Raw genomic sequence first — 18,764 nt, forward strand, 5'->3', positions numbered from 1 at the left:
AAGGAAGGGCTTCTTATGCACAGGGAGACAGCTCAGGGCACAGGAGAGTATAGAGGGATGGTCACTGGGAAGAGGTAACTATAGGGAGGAAGTGGGAGGGGAGCTGTTGCATTGTGATAAACTGTGGTCAATGACATGAGACAAAGTATATGTGAACTGATGTATGGAAAGTGAATTTGCTCTGTAAATCTTCACCCAAATCACAATAAATAAAAAAAATTAAAAATAAATAAATAAAAAGAGAACATTCAAATGGCCACTGAACACATGAAAATATGTTCAGTGTCATTAAACAACAGCTGCAAATCAAAACCACAATGAGATACCATCTCATTCTCATTAGGATGGTAAAGATAAAATAGAAATTATCTATTTTATTAGGAGCAGAAAATCTAATTAAATGAGTACATATAGAAGAAAATTACAATTACCCTTGACACACTCCCCCATGTACTATCTCCAACATCAGAAATTAATTTTTTAATAACTTTTTTAAATTATAGGGATCAAATTCTAAGATCCAGTGCTGCTCAATCTGTAACAAATAAAGTAAATTTATGAAGTTAAAATAACTATATAAAGGTATACAAACAGAAAAAATATATACAAAAATATAGAGACATTTCAGATTTTATTCAGAAACTGGATATTCAAATAATTAAAACCACGCAAACAAATTTGTGTGCACTCCAAAATTATGTGTTTTGATTACTAACCTCTATACCTATGGATACAAGTCTCTAAGTAGAGAAAATGGTTAAGTTTTCAACTACTAGCTGACAGATTGGTGGTTTGAACCCACCCAAATGTGCCTCAAAAGACAGGCCTGGTGACCTGCTTTGGAAAGTTCATAGCCTTGAAAACCCTGTTTTCCAAACAGGAAACCCAACCCAACTCACTGCCATCAAGTCGATCTAACTCATAGTGACCCCCGTTGGGTTTCTAAGGCAGTAAATCTTTACAGAAGTAAATAGCCCCATCTTCCTTCTGTGGAGTGATTGATGGATTTGTGCCATGACAGCTCCTTTGAGAAGCCTGTGGAGCAGTTCTATTCTGTACACATGTGGTCACCATGAGTTAGAATCATCTTGATAGCAACTAACAACAACAACAACATACTTGTGCATGTAATCTCATCTGGGAAGTATTTTCTTTATGCTAATGAGGGCATATCAATGTAGAGTTGATCACTTTTGATTTATAAAAGGAACAGATTAGGCACAAAACAAAATAATAAGTAAGACTTCATAAAAAAGAAACACTTTTGTTCATCAAAAGACTTTATCAAAAAGTGAAAATACAAGCTACTGACTGGGAGAATATCTTCAGAAACCATATATTGGCACAGAAGCAAAGAAGTACAGATGGAAGAAGATAGATACCATGCTACATGAAGATTGGCAAGTACTGAGGAACAGAAGCTGAAAAACAAAGATCTCCCAGAGCTGAGAGGGAGAGAAAGCCTAGCCTGTTGAGCTGTGAGAAGATAATTTTCTGTTTGCTAAAGCCACCTACTTGTGTATTTCCGTTATAACAACACTAAGAAACTGGAACAGAATTTGTTAACAGAAGTAGGGTGCTGCTCTTACAGATATTTAAAATGTAGAAGTGGTTTTGAAATTGGGTATTTGGTAGAATATGAAAGAATTTTGATATGCTTAATTGTAAGGCTCTATTTGCCTTGAAAAAAGGCCCTGGTAACACAGTGATTAAGCACTTGGCTGCTAACTGAAAGGTCAACTTTTTTATCTCATCATCCACTCCAGAGAAGAAAAGATGTGCCAATCTTCTTGGAAACTCTGTGGAGCAGTTCTACTTTGTCCTATTGGGTCACTATTTTTCAGAATTGACTTAAGAGCAATGGGGGTTTTGGTTTAGTTTGCCTTGATAAGATTATGGACAATAAAGATGATTCTGATGAGCTCTCAATTCTTTTTCAATTGAGAGATGTGATGAAAGCATCTATTGCCATGAACAGCATGTTGCTAGAAATGTGGACATTAAATGTATTTCTGGTAGGCTTTCATGGGAAATTATGAACATGTGATAAACAATGATGCTTTTTATGCAGTGACAAAGAACTTGCCTGAAATATCTTTGAATGTTTGGTGAAAGTCAGAATTTATAAGTGATTAATGTGTGGGTGGGGGGCAAAGAGATTTAAAAATTAAGTGAACTAAAACAGAACTTATACTTGGAAAATTATGTGGTATAAAGTAAGGAAATGTTTCCTAGAAAAACTTCCACAAAGGATGAAATCTTTTGCTTATGAGCTACGGGTGCTGAGTTCTGGTGGTGTAGTGCCTAAGGCATTTGACTGCTAATCAGAGGCTGGAGGTTCAAACCCACCAGCCACTCTTCAGAAAGAAGATTGGGCAATCTACTTCTGTAGTGATACTGCCTCAGAAACCAAAGGAGGGGTTGCTATGAGTTGGATACCACTCCACGGCAGTGAGTTCCTTTTTTTTTTTTTTTTTTAATAGGAGAAAGGGACAGAGACAGTCCAAAATGATGAAGTGAAGCTGCCTTTATCTGAAATTCTACAGGTAGGAAAAGAGCCAATGGAGTGACTTGGTTGCAAGCATCTGTTGTCCTGTAAGAAAAAGAAAGTAGTACCCTGGGAACCAGAAGGCTGGCAGTTCAAACCCACCAGTCACTCCTCAGAAGGAAGATTGGGCAATCTACTTCCATAGTGATACTGCCTTGGAAACCCAAGGAGGGGGCGCTATGATTCAGATCCAACTTGATGGCAATGAGTTTTGAGTTACCCTGGGAAAAGTTTTGAGATCAGTAGGACTGTTGAAGGGATCATCATGGGCAGGCTACCTCCATTTCAAAGGGTGGAATCACTATCTATATTTAAAAGGGTGAAAAAACTGCCTTCTGGGCAGTGTTTCATTCTGTTGTACCTAGGGTTGCTATGAGTTGGAACCTATGCAATGGCACCTAACAATGACAAGATTTCAAAGAGTCAGATCTCTACCAACTAAGTTCTGGAGTGTGGGGCTGCCATTTAGGTGGGAAAAGAGAATGAGGCCATCATCCAAAGCTGAGGGGGTGGGTTTGCCATGCCTAAGAACCAGGAGAATGGAGATTCCTGGGGTTAAGGGGATGGGTCATTACTCAAATGGACTAGGAGAATGGGGCCACCCAAATCCAGGGGAGCAGAGTTGCCATCTCAGTGGGCCTGGAAGGTAGGGCTGACACCAGTGCTGAGGAACCTCCACCCACAATGTGTAGATAGTGGCCAACAGCTAGAGTCTGCAGGGCAAAAACCATTCCCAAGATGGTCCCAGAATACAGAAGATTGTTTTCAAGCCTTGAGACTGATGAAATTTTCTTTGCTGGGTTTGGACTTGGTTGCTTCCCCTGAACCATTTTTATCCCCCATTTTTAATGAAAATGCCTTCCTTATGTTTGTTACCATTGTACTTTGGAAGGAGGTAGCTTGTGTTCCAGGTTTCACAGCTTCACTGATGGAGAGAAATTTTGCCTCAGAATGGCAAAAAGTACCTAAATGGTTACTTCAAAACATAAGTTATGAAGGGCCTGGTAGACCATGTGATCCTCAGCCTATATGACATGAGACCAGAAGAACTAGATGGTGCCTGGCTACTACTGTCAACCACTTGGAGGGGGATTGGTACAGGAGATCCTGGATACAGCGGGAGAACAATGTGGAACAAAACTCAAAATCATAAATAAAGAGACCAGGTTTGCTGGTCTGTTAGAGCCTGATGAGACCCCTGAGATTATGGACCCTAGTTACCCTTCAGATCTGGAACTGAACTCACTCCTGTGGCTTCTTTGTTCTGTTCTTATGATGGTCTCTTGGTCTATGTACATGTTCTTCATGAACATAATTAAGTATTCTGGAATCCTCATTCTTTGAAACGTTATCTGTAATTCATTATGATCCACACAGTCAAATAAATGCCTTTGCATAGTCAATAAAACACAGGCAGACATATTTCTGGTGTTCTTTGCTTTCAGCTAAGATCTACCTGACAACAGCAATGATATCCTTTGTTCCATGTCCTCATCTGAATTCAGTTTGCATTTCTGGAAGTCCCCTGCCAATATACTGTTGCAATTGTTTTTGAGTTATCTTCAGCAATATTTACTTAGGTCTGATATTAATGATATTGTTCAATAATTTCCACATTTTCTGGATCACCATTTTTGGTTGGGCTTGAACATCAATCTCTTCTAGTGAGTTGTCCAGGTAGCTGTCTTCCAAATTTCTTGGCATAAATGAGCAAGTGCATACAGTGTTGCATCCATTTGTTGAAACAACTCAATGGGTATTCCATCAATTCTTGGAGCCTTGTTTTTGCCAATTCCTTCAGTGCAATTTGGACTCCTTCCTTCAATACCATTTGCTCTTGATCATGTGCTACATCCTGAAATAGTTGGATATTGACTGATTCTTTTTGATACAATGACTCTATGTGTTCCTTCCATCTTCTTTTGATGCTTCTTGCATTGTTCAATATTTTACCCATAGAATCAATCCTTCAATATTGCAACTTTAAATTTGCAATATTGAATTTTTTCTTCAGTTCTTTCAGCTTGAGTAATGCCTAGCATGTTATTCCCTTTTGGTTTTCTTATTTCAGATCTTTGCACATTTCATTATAATACTGTACTTTGTCTTTTTGAGCCACCCTTTGAAATCTTCCATTCAGCTCTTTTATTTCAGCATTTCCTCCATTTGTTTTAACTACTCTATATTCAAGGTCAAGTTTCAGAGTCTCTTCTGATTTCCATTTTGGTCTTTTCTTCCTTACCTGTCTTTTTCATGACCTTTTGCTTTCTTCATTTATGTTTTTCTTGATGTCATCCCACAACTCATCTGGTCTTTGGTCATTGGTGTTCAATTCATCAAATCTACTGTTCAGATGGTCTCCAAATTCAAGTGGGATATAATCAAAGTCATAATCAAGGCTCTTGTATACTTGTTTTAATTTTCTTCAGCTTCAACTTGAATTTCCACATGACCAATTGATGTTCTGTTGCACAACAGGCCTGTCCTTGTTTTGACTGATGATATTGAGCTTCTCTATTGCCTCTTTCCACAGATGTAGTTGATCCGATTTCAGTGTATTCCATCTGGAGAAGTCCATGTGTACAGTTGTCATTTATGTTGTTGAAAAATGTATTTGCAATGAATAAATTGTTGGCCTTGCAAATTTCTATTATGCAATCTCTAGCTTCATTTCTATCACCAAGTCCGTATTTTCCAACTACCAATGATTCTTCATTTCCAACTTTTGCTTCTTGATTGCATGTTTTGCCATTTTCAAACTGATTGGTAAAAATCTTTAATCTCTTCATTTTTGGCTTTAGTGGTTGGTGTGTAAATTTGCATAATAGTAGTATTAATTAGTCTTCTTTGTAGGCATATGGATATTATCCAGAACCTCTGGTGATGTAGTGCCTAAGGCATTTGACTGCTAACTAGAAGGCTGGTGGTTCAAACCCACCAACCACTCCCTGGAAGGAAGGCTGGGCAATCTACTTCTGTACTGATATCTCCTCGGAAACCCAAGCAGGGGTCACTACAAGTCAGATCTGACTCAATGGCAGTGAGTTTGGTTTGGTTTGGTTTGGATATTATTCTATCACTGATAGCATTGTACTTCAGAATAGATCTTCAAATATTCTTTTTAACAGTGAATGCAACTCCATTCCTCATCAATTTGTCATTCCTGGCAGAGTAGAACATATGATTGTCTGATTAAAAATGGCTGATACCAGTCCATTTCAGCTCACTAATGTATAGGATATCAATATTTGTATTTCATTTCGTTTTTGACAATTTCCAATTTTCCTGTATTCATACTTCATCCATCCTATGTTCCAATTATTAATGGGCATTTCCCACTATTTCTTCCCATTTTGAGTCATGCCACATCAGCAAATAAAGGTCGTGAAAGCTTTACTTCATCAATGTCACTAAGGTCAACTCTACTTTGAGGAGGCAGCATTTCCCCCTTCATATTTTCAGTGCCTTCTGACCTGAGGGACTTATATCAGACAATGTCTCTGGGTTCTTCATAATTTTTCCAGTAATAAAGCAGATAGTATTTCACTGCTATTAAAAAGATTTTCAGTGGCCAGGTTCTTCAGAAGTGAATGGTTCTGTCCTTCCCAGTCTGTCTAAGTCTGGAAGCTCTGCTGAAACCTGCCCACCATGGTGACACTGCTGGGATTTGCAACAGCAGTGGCATAGACTCCAGACTCACAGCAACATGCAAGCCACCACAGTATGACAAACTGATAGATGAGTGATGGATTATTAGTCATATGGACATGCAAATTTGATTCACAGTGAAATATCACTGTAAACTCTCCAGCCTGGCTAAAATAAAACAGACAATACCAAACACTGATGAAAACAAAAACAAACTAACTAACTCTCTCACACTGCTGGTAAGTTTGTAAATTGGTATAAACACTTTGGAAAATTGCTTGACATTATTTACTGAACTACAACCTATTAAACATTGATCTATTCCTAGATGTCGACTCAACAGAAACACTTACATATACTCACCAAGAGACAAGTACAAGATTGTTCATGGAAACATTATTAATAATACCTAAAAACCAAAAATAACCCAAATATCTAACACGAGATAAATAGATTTTGGTATAACTATTAACAGAATTCTATACAGTTATGAGAATGAACAAACTACAATATGTAATAACATGGAGGAATCTGAAAAAAAAAATCTTTTGCAAAAGATATCAGACACAGGAAAAATATTTGTTATATGATTCTATTTTCATAAAGTTCAAAAAAAGCAAAAGTAACCTATGTGTTAGAAGAATTAGTAGTAGATACCTTTTGGAAATGTCATGAGATACAGGTATGAGAGAGCTTTGGAAACACTAGTTTATTAGAAGATGTTGGTATACATTTCAGTGTATACCAAATGTTGGTATACATTTACATACCAACCACTAAAGCCAAAGATGAGGAGAGTAAAGATTTTTACCAATCAGTCTGAAGTTGACCAAAAATGCAATGAAAATTCATTGAATTATACACTTAAATCTGTGTATACATGTTAAAACCAAAAAAACTCACTGTCATTGAGTCAATTCTGACTTATAGAGACCCCATCTTGGGTTTCCGAGGTGGTATCTCTTCAAAAGTAGATTGTCTAGTTTTCCTTCTGAGGAGTGGCTGGTGGGTTTGAACTGCCAGCCTTCTGGTTAGCAGTCAAATGTCTTAGGCACTATTCCACCAGAGCATCTAATAAACACCAGTAAAATGTTATTTTAAAATAATTGGGGTTGGGGGAGAATTGAGATTTTTCACTACCAGTAATGGTGTCTTAGGTAATTTGTTTCAAATTATCTACTGAAAAAAACAAGAAAAATTAAACAATTTATATTTTAACTGCAATAAACCATCAGAAAGGTAAAAAAGCAACGAGAAAGTATAGAACAAGATCAGAAAAAAAAAAAGAAAAAAACAGAGAAGCAAAACATTTGAGGCTGCTTTTGTTCTGGTTTCTGTAACTAGAATTGGGAGACTGAGCAGCAAATCTGTTAGTCTTATGCAGCTAGGAGAACAAAATGTGAAGTCTAGCACTCCCAAAGAAGACTGTGCCTAAACATGTACACATATACACTGTGGGCTAAAATCCTGAAAGGTTATTCCCTTAAAGGAAGAGTAAACAAGAAGTAAATTAATTTTTGACTGAGCTGAATTAATACTTCAAATAATATCAATCCCTAGAATTGAATTAAGATGATCCTGAATTCTTAATGACTTTAGCTTCTGGCCAGAAGTAAAACTAAACACTCTCTGAAGGAAAATAAAATTATTCTAGGTTTTAAATTATTTTTACAAATTTTTTAATACACTTAATAAAAAAATGTATACAAGGAAAAACAACATAAATAAAATAACAAATAACAGAAACAGACTGAAAAGAATCCTAGATAAAACATTAAAAAAGGAATATACTTTAAATTGACAATTATCGATATTTTCAAAAATATAAAATTTGATAATTTTGGCAAAGATTTGAAAATCATAAAGAATTAAAAAGCAATCTTAAATGAAAAACACAGTAATTGAAATGTATTAACTCAATGGGTGTGTTTTGCAGCAAAATACACATAGGTAAAGAATTAGTGAACTGGAACTGTACAGAGTTGGGCATAGATAGAAAAAAAGTGAAAAGTGAAAGGATAAGCAATATTGGGAAATATGAAAAAGCCTAACATGTTTGCAATTTGAACTCCAAAAGAAAAGTAGGAGAATGGAGCAGAAGAGATACTTAAAGAGAAAATAGCTGAAAAAGTGTATCAAACCAGAAATATGCAAGTCTTCTGGTTCAAAAACAAAGAAAATGAAAAACATAACTAAGCACAGCATAGGAAAACTGACTAAACCCAAGAGAAAATCTTCAAATCTTCAAAGTAACTAGAAAAAATGATATATTGCCCTCAAAGAATTATCAAGTAACACTGATAACTGACTTCACAACACAAACAATAAAAATCAGGAGGCACGGGCATTCTTCAAAATTGCTGAAAGAAAATAACTGCCAACCTATAATTCTATTCCTGGGAAATGCAGTCAGTTTTAGACAAACAAAGGCTTAGGAATTATTACCAGCAAATCTAAAGGAAATTCATGCAATAGGAAAATGGCCCTTTAATTAAGTCTTACTGTTTAAAATTATAATAGAAACAACAATAAGTATATACATCAGGAGGAAAGTGACTAGAGATAAATGTTCTGAAATCTTTGCATTATTTGGAACTAGGTAAAAGTACAAGAAATCATAAGTTGTTGATAAGTGAAGAATGCATGTTATAAACTCTTGGATACTGAGTACATATCTATCAAGCTAATAGAGGAAAGGAAATGGGATTTAAAAAGAAAAAAGTATTCCACCATTACAGAAGAAGCATTTTTTTAAAAAAATAGGAAAGAAAAAAATGCAGAATGTTTAAATTTAATTTTAAGGCTGAGAGAGATTAGTTCATCAGATACTAAAGCAGAGAATAAAACTAGAAACAAAAAAAATCTATTTAAATAAAGCAGGAAAAAATACAAATAAAAAGACACAATAATTAAAAGTGTGGTTATGACATAAGAATGAATATGTAAAATAATAAATTCAATAATAGCTTAGAAATAACACTAGTTCAGAATCAGGTCCTGAGGTGAATCAAGTTTTGTAGAATTTTAATGAGTGAAATCTGCCCAGAACTGAAAGAGTGAAAATCAGCTTGGACCGAAAATGAAAAACCAGCCCTACAGTTTTCAGACTGGAAGTGGACACAGATACAGCCATTTGTAAAAGTAATGGGAATCATTGTTTCTCCCAAGGTCATGCAGTAGTTGTAAAATGCCATAGCCACCCCCTCTGAGTGACTACTGCTTTCTCACCAATGACATCCCTAGTCCTCTTTGTTATAACCATCTTTTTTCTTTTGACTGCTAACCAGAAGGCTGGTGGTTCAAACCCACCAGTCACTCCTTGGAAGGAAGGTTGGGCAATCTACTTCCATAGTGATACCGCCTCGGAAGACTAAGGAGGGGTTGCTAAGAGTTGCGTTTGACTCAACAGTAGTGGACAACAACAGCAACATATCCTTTATTAGGGATTCCAATTGCTAAACTATCCTTACCTTCATGCCCACACTCAATCTCTAGTGAATCCCCACTTCACTTATCAGAGACAATAACCCTTTCAGAGTTTACCCTTGTTTTTCTTGACTCCCCTCTGAACTCTTCTGCTAAAGCTTACAAAAGATGCTTCCCAGACAATGGTCCTATAAGTTTATGTATATGATCTGAATTCCCAGGTGTACAGTAGAACTGACAAGGGAAAAGGTTGTAGTCACTGCTTGGTCACAGCCAGCTACCCAGAAAGACTGATTAGTTGAACCTGTGGGCTCAGGACGATAGTCTCAGGAGACATCAAGCTCAACTGGCATAACACTACACAAAACATTGTTCCACCTCCTATTTTGGCAAGTAGCAAGTGGGATCTTAAAAGCTTGCAAGCTGCCATCTAGATGCAACAGTGGGTCTCTCCTTATCCAGAGCAAAGAAGAATGAAGAAAACCAAAAATTCTTGGATACAATCAGGCCTAGCGACTGGTGCACCATCTGATCTGCAGCCTATATGACTATGAGACCAGAACTAGATGGTGCCTGCTACCTATATCAACCACTTAGAAGGGGATCTATGTAGAAGATCTCTGATAGAGAGGGAGAGCAATGTGGAACAAAACTCAAAATCATTTGGAGAAAAATAAAAAAAAAAGGAGGGTGGGACCAGGTTTGCTGGTCTGATAGAGCTTGGTGGGACCACTGAGACTGGCCCCTAGCTGCCCTTCAGGTCTGGAATTGAACCCACATCCATGGCTTCCAGCCAAGCAAAAGACAGGCAAATGAGTTCAACATTTACCTGAGGTAGATACACTCCTTGGAGAGAACAATCATGGGAGGAAAAGGGCTGCTTATGCACAGGGAGACAGCTCAGGGGGCAGGAGGGCATGGAAGGATGGACACAGGGAAGAGGTAATTATCAGGAAGAAGTGGGAGGGGACTGTTGCATTGTGGTAAATTGTGATCAATGTCATGAGACAAAGTGTATGTGAAATGCTGTATGGAAAGTGAATTTGTTCTGTAAATTTTCACCCAAATCACAATAAATAAAAAATAAAAAAGATGCTTCCCTTTTCCCCTTTGCCAAGAGTGGCATTACACAGTTCCTGTGGAATGGAGTCCCTCACTGTGTGCTAATACAGTCTTCCTTCTTGTGGGGGATTGGTTCTAGGACCTTCACTGATACCAAAATCCTAAGATACTCTAGTCGCTTATATAAAATGGAGCAATACTTGCATAGAACCTAGGCACATTGCACATCCTCTTTCCCATATACCTTAAATCATCTCTAGATTGCTTATATTACTTAACAAAATGTAAAGGATGTATAAATGATACTTTGCTCCTGGTTAGCTTTTGAAGGATTGCTTTGACTACTTAATTGCTTTTTTCTTTTTTTTTTTTCCCCCTTTGATTATTTTCAATCCTGGTTGAATCCACTGATGCAAAATAGTGGATAAGAAGGACTGACTGCACATCTGATTTTGTAAAATTATAGGCTTGTGTCTGGTGGTCTTTAGATCATTAGTCATTAATAATTAAAATACAACAATGCAGTGTTTTTGTAGTGCTAGATTTATTCAATGTTTAAAACTCTTTATTCTGAAATAATGTTCATCTTTCTCTTTGGGCATTAGAATACCTTTCAGTTTATGAAATAATGACAGTACTTTAAATTTTCTAAGTGAGGATATCAAAAACCATCAAAAAAATGGCAGCTCTATTTAGATCACAAATGTTTTTGAAATTTTAACAGCTCATGGAATCTCAATGTCTATGAATCACTGCTATATGAAAGAAACAAAATAATGGGGAAAAGAATAAAAATTATCTCTAAAGTAGTAAGATACTTGAAGGAAAAATGTTTAAAACTTCACTCTCCATTATTCACCAAATTAAATTCCACATATTTTTCTTCTGCAACTATATATTAAAAAATCAAACCATTGAGAAAGAGGAAACAACTAACACAGAAATGGATAAACACTTTGTAGGCCTAAAAGGGTTAGAAGAAATCACACGTTTCTTTCATATTGGTTTATGGAATGAGGGTGATTATATTGCTTGCCAGGTCTGCTTCTGGAAAATGAGGCTCTTCCAGGAGTAAGCCTGGAGTTCCCAGACCTCTTCAGTATGTGGGCACTACTCGGACGGCAGCCATCTGTACATGGTGCTAACTTTGAAAGTTGAAATCTTGTATATAGGTCATAAAAACTTTTATCAGACAGTGACCTTTTAAATGAATTGGACCAGGCTCTGCCTACACAGGGAGCTCTGGTAGCATAGTGCCTAAGGCACTTGACTGCTAACCAACCCAATAGCCACTCCTCAGAAGGAAGGTTGGGCAATCTACTTCTATAGTGATACCACCTCGGAAACCCAAGGAGGAGGGGTCACTATGAGTCAGGTTCGACTCAATGGCACATAACAGCAACAACTGCCTACAGATATCAAGTTATTGTTGAAGGCTCAAACATCCTAAGAACCACCAGAAAAATACTATAAGGACCATACCTTGAACTGATTTAATAAAGTCTCAGAGCTAGGAATTGAGACTACAAACTGTTGACATACTAGGGGCCAGTACTCACGTGGTGACAGTGTTGAAGCCTCCAGCCTTCAACTTCAGCAAGCGGTCCCTCCAGTATTCCCTGGGCACCCGGAAGTAGTGGATAGTGCCTGCTACAATCAGGAATGGAAAGCCACCAAGTGTGAAGTTTGAGCCCTTAACTTTCAGACCCTCATTGCGGTCCGTCAGGTGTGAGGGAGTCAAGTGAGTTTGATTAATCCTGCAAGGACAGAGGAGGCATGTGAAGTCCTAGAAATATTGCCCAAAAGTTTTACAGGATAGGTGGATCAGGAAGGCCCTTCTTTCAGGGCCCCTGGGCATACCTCCATCGGGAGAGAAACCTTTCCTGGCCCTCCCCTCACAAGCGTACCTGGGTGGTAAGTTGTCTCTGAGCTGAGTCATCACTGATAAGGCTGAAGACAGGCACAGGATGCACTCAGGTCTCACCAGGAAGGCCCACATGCTAGCAGATAAGACCAAATTGGTATCAGAGAGACATGGACCAGGGAGGAAGAAGGGATGGGGGAGCTAGAAAGCTCTGGCCTCAGAGAATGACAGAAAGGATAGAGGGGCCCTTGTTTGGAAGGCAGAATTCTGGAGCAATTGTGCCACGGCACCGACTAGAGCCATGACAGACAGCACACCAAGGCAAGGCCCCCACAGCTACCTGAAAAGGAGCCAGAAGGAGCACAACTGCAGAGAAGAGGCACCTGGTAAGTAAATGGGATTTCAAATACTAGTTACTTTTTGGAGAAGAGGAAGTTTCAGTCAAAGAAAAGTTTGGCAATAGAATAATCTCTGGGGAATTTGCCAGACACATTCAATTTCTAAAGAACGAACTGCAACCATTTACTACTTAGCAGAAGGCACTGAGATACAGAGAAGTAATCCTCTCTAGCGGAGTGCCGATTTACATCTTCATCCAGTGTGCATTTCTCTGCTACCCTAGACTCCATCCCATGAATTTTCAGAAAAAAAAACTTCGTGGTTTACGGTTTACACCTTCTTCATGCTCCATCTTGGGAACAATGCTTTTCCTTTTATGCACCAAAACTTCTAGGACTCCCTGATGGGGTGAGATGGGCAGTATGGCCCAGCCAGCAGGCTGTGTGGAATTGCAATGAGGGAAGACGTCTTCCTGTTTATGTCTGTGTCCACAGTACCCAGAACAGTGCCCAAACCACCACAGGAGCACAACAATATTTTTTGAGCAAATGAATGAGCTGACAGAATTACTTCCATAAGCTTCAGTTCTACCATGTACTTAATAAATACCCTAGAAGTTAGGAAAATTTGAGAACTAGAATGGGAGCAGGGGGTTAAGCAAAGCAAAAACTGGGAAGTAAAACAAAGGATTTGGGGAATGGAAAATGGAGGTGCACCACACTCCTCACTGTGGGCTTCCTAAGAGGCCAAGGAAAGGAGAACGAGCTCAGAAAACGCTCAGGCAGGGATTCTCAAGGAGAAAACAGAAGGCCGCATGGTGGAATCTCCACAGGGAACCTAAGGGAAGGATCCTTGCAAAAAAAACATCCAAGGTTGCCGTCTACCATGACCAGCTAGAAGTCCTTGGGGCGAGAAGTGCCCAGGACCGCAGCCGGGGTCCAGGACCTACAGAGCACGGACTAACAACCCTTAACCCGCGCTGGGGCCGGGTCCACAGCGTACGCCTCGGTCCAGGGTCCCGGCGGCAACTTTCTCTGAGACGGAGGAGAAGGGTTCATGGGCCCGGGGCTCACCCCCTCTACGCCCCAACAAAAAACCAAACCAAACTAACTGCTGTGGAGTACATTCAACTCATAGCGACCCCTCCTTGGGTTTCCTAGGCGGTTTCTCTATGGAAGTAGATTTCCCAACCTTCCTTCCCAGGAGTGGCTGGTAAGTTTGAACCGCCAGCCTTCTGGTTAGCAGTCAAATGCACTAGGCCACCAGAGCTCCTCCTCTATGCTCCAGCCCGCCAAGCCACAGGGCTCAGGCTAGAGGATTCAGGCGCCAGGCAGCAAATACCGAGTCTTTTCCCGAATTTGTTGGCTGTTTTTTATTTTTCTGAGTGACACCAGTATGATTAGGCCGCACTCTGTGTACGGAAAAAGGAGCTCTGGCAGCAGAGTGATTAAAGCAGTTGGATGCTAACCAGTGTTGACGGTTTGAAACCACCAGCCATGCGGGAGGAAAATTGGGGGCAGTCTGCTTCTATGAAGATTTACAGCCTTGGAAACCCTATAGGGCAGTTCTAATAGACTAGATGGCAGTGGGTTTTCTGTTGTAGTTTTTTTTTTTTTTGGTCTGGTGTGTCCAGAGAGTGCAGGACTTTCGCCAACCTTTCGTCTGCCTGCAGGATCTTGGTCATCTTCAGGTCTACACCGGAAGACTCCAGCTTGAAGGGGCGTTGGTCCGGATCCAGTGTGACTCGGAGTGTTCTGTCCGCGGTGCTGTCACTCTGGTCTCCGCCGGTGGAGGCCCTCCCCATCCTGGTGCCGTACTGCGCGGCTCCAAGACCCGCAATGGGGGACTCCGAGAAGTGCAGGGCACTGTCCGTGTGGCGCCGGCCAGGGCCGGGCAGGACAGCTTCCCGCCGCGAGGCATTAATATCGGTTCACACCCTCCGCGCCCTACACTGGAAGCACAGATAATAGAGAAGAAATATATATCCCGATCCCTTGAAGACTTACCCCCTGAGGTTTCTTTTGCTGGACTAAAGCAAATAACAGCGCTGTGGTTCCCAGAGTGTGATCTGTGAAAGGTAGCAGACGTGCAGATGCTTTGTTGTACCTCAGACCGACAGAGTCTGGGATTCCAGGTATAGGGCCAGCATTCTCTGTTTTAACAAGCCCTAGAGGCGATTCTGCAAGTAGAAGTTTACGCACTAACAGTCTTGATCTTTCGCTGCGTTCTCTGCCGCAGGGCCCTCAGAGGAACAGGAGGGATGAGCAGGGGAGGGATGAAGATCATCTGAGATAGTAGGCAAGTAGTTGTCAAGGCCCTTTCCTTCTGCATGCTTGGCTGGGTGGGGCCATTGCAAGTGCCCTCTTGGGTGCTAGAGTGGAGTCCATTTCAAAATCTCACTGGTGGATCAATAAAACACAGATCCAGGCTCCAAGGGAAGTTAAACCTCCTTTTTACAGACAGGCACCAACACAATTACAAATATTTTTATTTTAAAAGATATTTATTAAAATTTAAGTAAATCTTAAAACTTGCAGATTTCCTCCACATTCCAGAGCCAGTCTTTCTCTTGGATTTTCTACATATTCTTTGATTTGTATGTGTTTCTGAAAACATATGTTGCTTTTTTGCATGGATATTTATTTACACAAAGGATATTTATTTTTTATTTAGTAATTATTTACACAAATGATACTTATTGCAAATCTTATTCCAGTCTTGCTTTTTAAGAATCTAAACCTGTTGTTACATTAGGAATTCTGTACATTTCTTCTACTATAGTAATCTACCCCTCAGAAGCAATCAACACCCTGATTTTGACTTCTGACCTCAGTAGGACTCCATGGTGCTAGTGTTTTCTTCTAGTATTTCTATAATCTGTTTTTTAATTTTAATCCTTAGTTCACCGATAATTTATTTTAATGAGTTTGCAATACTGCTGGATCTCTATTTTTTGCAAATGATTGGCTGACTACATCCAAATTCAATTCTTTCCTCAGTTTGAAAAGAAACCTTTAACATATATTGAATTAGCATTTATGCTTGTGTCTATTTCTGAGTTCTACATTTTGTTCCATTGTGCTGTCTATTCCAGATTCAATATGCAGTTAGTGTTTATCCTATGCCAGTCACTGCTCAAAACTCATGATGTGTTCATATAGCACCCTAAGGTAGGTGCTCTTATTTTTTTTCCTTCTTTTTTTTTTTTTTTATTGTTATTTGGGTGATAGTTTACAGAGTAAGTTCACTTTTCATACAGCAGTTCACATATACTACTTTCTCACAACACTGACTATAATTCACCACAATGCAACAGCTCCCCTCCGACTTCCTCCCTATAGTTACCTGTTCCCTATGTCCTTCCCTCCATGCACTCCTGACCCCTTAGCTATGTCCCTGTACATACACAACCCCTCTATTCTCCCATGATTGTTGTCTCCAAAGAGTGTATCTATCTAGTGTAAACGTTCACCTCAAGGCCTGCCTTTGGTTTGGCTGGAAGCCAAAGGTGTGGGCTCAATTCCAGGCCTGAAGGGCAGCTAGAGACCATAGTCTCAGTGGCTCCACCAAGCTCTATCAGACCTGTAAACCTGGTCCCCTTTTTTACAAATGACTTTGAGTTTTGTCCCACATTGTTCTCCCACTCTATCTAGGATCTCCTACATAAATCCCCCGCTGAGTGGCTGACAGTGGCAGGCAGGCACCATCTAGTTCTTCTGGTCTCATAGTCGTATAGGCTGAGGATCGCATGGTGTACTGGTCACTAGGACTAATTGTTTCCATGAATCTTTGGTTTTCATCATTTTTCTTTGCTCTGGATGAGGAGAGACCCATCATTGCATCTAGATGGCTGCTTGCAAGCTTTAAATATCCCAGTAACTACTCAGCAAAGTAAAAGGTGGAACAATGATTTATGTTGTATGTTATGCCAATTGAGCTTGATGTCCCCTGTGACTATTGTCCTGAGCCCACAGGTCTAACTACTCACTCCCTCTGGGTAGCTGGCTGTGCCCAAGAAGTGACTACAATCTTGTCCCTTGTCAACTCTACTATACACCTGGGAATTCTTACAGAACATAGCAAAAGACTTGTAGAAACATTGTCTGCCACCCCTACACATGGTCTTGTGCAAACTCTCTCCCTGCCTGCATAGACATACCTAACAGTTCAGCCTGTTCACCCATCTATCCACCTGTATATCCATGTTTGCCTTCACTGACATTGCAGTACTGTATGAGCAAAAGGGTTCATCTTTGTTGTCTGTACCTCCTATGTACCTCCTTGTCTTGCTCTTCTTCAATGCCACCGTGTTGATCACTCACATTTGGTACATTTCCTTTTTTTTTTTTTATTGTTATTTGGGTGAAAGTTCACAGAGCAAATTGATTTTCCATGTAACAGTTCATATACCTTTTTGTTTCATGACATTGATTACAATCCCTGCAATGTAACAGCTGTCTTCCCATTTCCATCCTGTGGTAACCTTTTCCCTGTGTCCTTCTTTTCTATGCATTCTTGCCCTTTGAGTTATCTCCCTGTGCAAATGCTGTTCTGATCTCCCATGGTTGATTTTTCTAAGGAGTGTACTTACCCGGTGTAATTGTTCACCTTGTAAGCCTATTGTTTGGCTGGAATCCATGGGAAGGACTTCAATTCTGGGCTTGAAGGGTTACTAGGTTACTAGGGGTCATACTCTCTGGGGTTTCACTAGTCTCTATCAGATCAAACCTGTTTTGTTTTTTTTTTATGGTTTTCAGTTTTGTTCCACATTTTTCTCCCATTCTATCCAGGATCTCCTATTTTGATCCCTTTCCAAGCAGTTGGCAGTGGTAGCCAGGCACCATCTACTTCTTCTAGTCTCAGGGTCATGTAGGCTGAGGTTCCCATGGTTTACCAGTCCATGGTGGAAACTAATTGTTTCTATGAGTCTTTGAGTTACTTCATTCTTCTTTGCTCCAGAGGAGAAAAGATAAATTGTTGCATCTTAGATGACCACTGGCAAGCTTTAAAGACTCCAGTGGCTACTCACCACAGCAGGAATGTAGAGCAATGCTTTTGTGTAGTATGTTATGCCAATTGACTTGATGTCTGGGATCACGGTCCTGATCCCAGAGCCCAGTGACTCACTTCCTCAAGGTGTTTGACTATAGCTATGAAGTTATCATAACTTTACCCCTTGTTAGCACTATTATGTATGTGGACATTCTTATAGTACAAACAACATATGTAGAAATACCATCTACCAAAATTCTATATGGTCATGGATGTATTCCCTTTTGCCCACACATACCTGATCATTTTGTTTGTCTATCTACATATCCACCCATAAATTCATGTTTGTTATTACTCATAATGCAGTATTATATATGTAAAAGTATTTCCCTTTGTTGTCTGTACTTCTTGTGCACTTCTCGGGTCTTCCTTTTCCTTACTGTTATCATTCTGGTCACTTGCTTTTGGTATATTGCCTTTCCCTTCACCCAAAACAGTACTTGTCTCTTACCTATGTACCTATGTCTCTCCTCCCATCCCTGACAACTAACAAAGAAAGTTTCCTTCCATGTGTAAATTTTACCTTCACTTTTTACAGTAGTAGACTCACACAATATTTGTCCTTCTGTGACTGATTTATTTCACTCAACATAAAGGCCTTCAAAATAATATATGGTACGAAGTGTTTTGCAGATTGTTAATTATTCTTAAATGTTGCATACTATTCCATTGTGTTTATGTTAATAGTTTGGTTATCTATTGTGTTGGATTGGGTTCTCTAGAGAAACACAAAAACCAGCAAAGTGTATATATACATTTATAGAGAGAGAAAGAGAGAGAGAGAGAAATTTATCTTAGATAAATGGCTCACAAGCGTGTAGAAGC

General features: G+C 39.5%; 1 protein-coding gene across 1 annotated transcript in view; it reads right to left on the minus strand.

Moving 5' to 3' along the window:
- The window catches only part of LOC103203664 (beta-galactosidase-1-like protein 2), a 116,312-nt gene extending 103,629 nt beyond the window's left edge, over window positions 1-12,683 (minus strand). Inside the window, exons 1-2 of the mRNA XM_007948734.1 lie at window positions 12,592-12,683; window positions 12,244-12,441 (exon numbers count right to left, since the gene is read on the minus strand). Coding sequence (XP_007946925.1) covers window positions 12,244-12,441; window positions 12,592-12,683 — 290 coding nt within the window. The remainder of the gene's footprint in view (window positions 1-12,243; window positions 12,442-12,591) is intronic.
- Window positions 12,684-18,764: the final 6,081 nt, after the last annotated feature.

This window comes from Orycteropus afer, unplaced genomic scaffold, assembly GCF_000298275.1.
Source record: "Orycteropus afer afer isolate SDZICR_OR568_19922 unplaced genomic scaffold, OryAfe1.0 scaffold00221, whole genome shotgun sequence".
In the NCBI taxonomy this organism is placed as follows: domain Eukaryota; kingdom Metazoa; phylum Chordata; class Mammalia; order Tubulidentata; family Orycteropodidae; genus Orycteropus; species Orycteropus afer.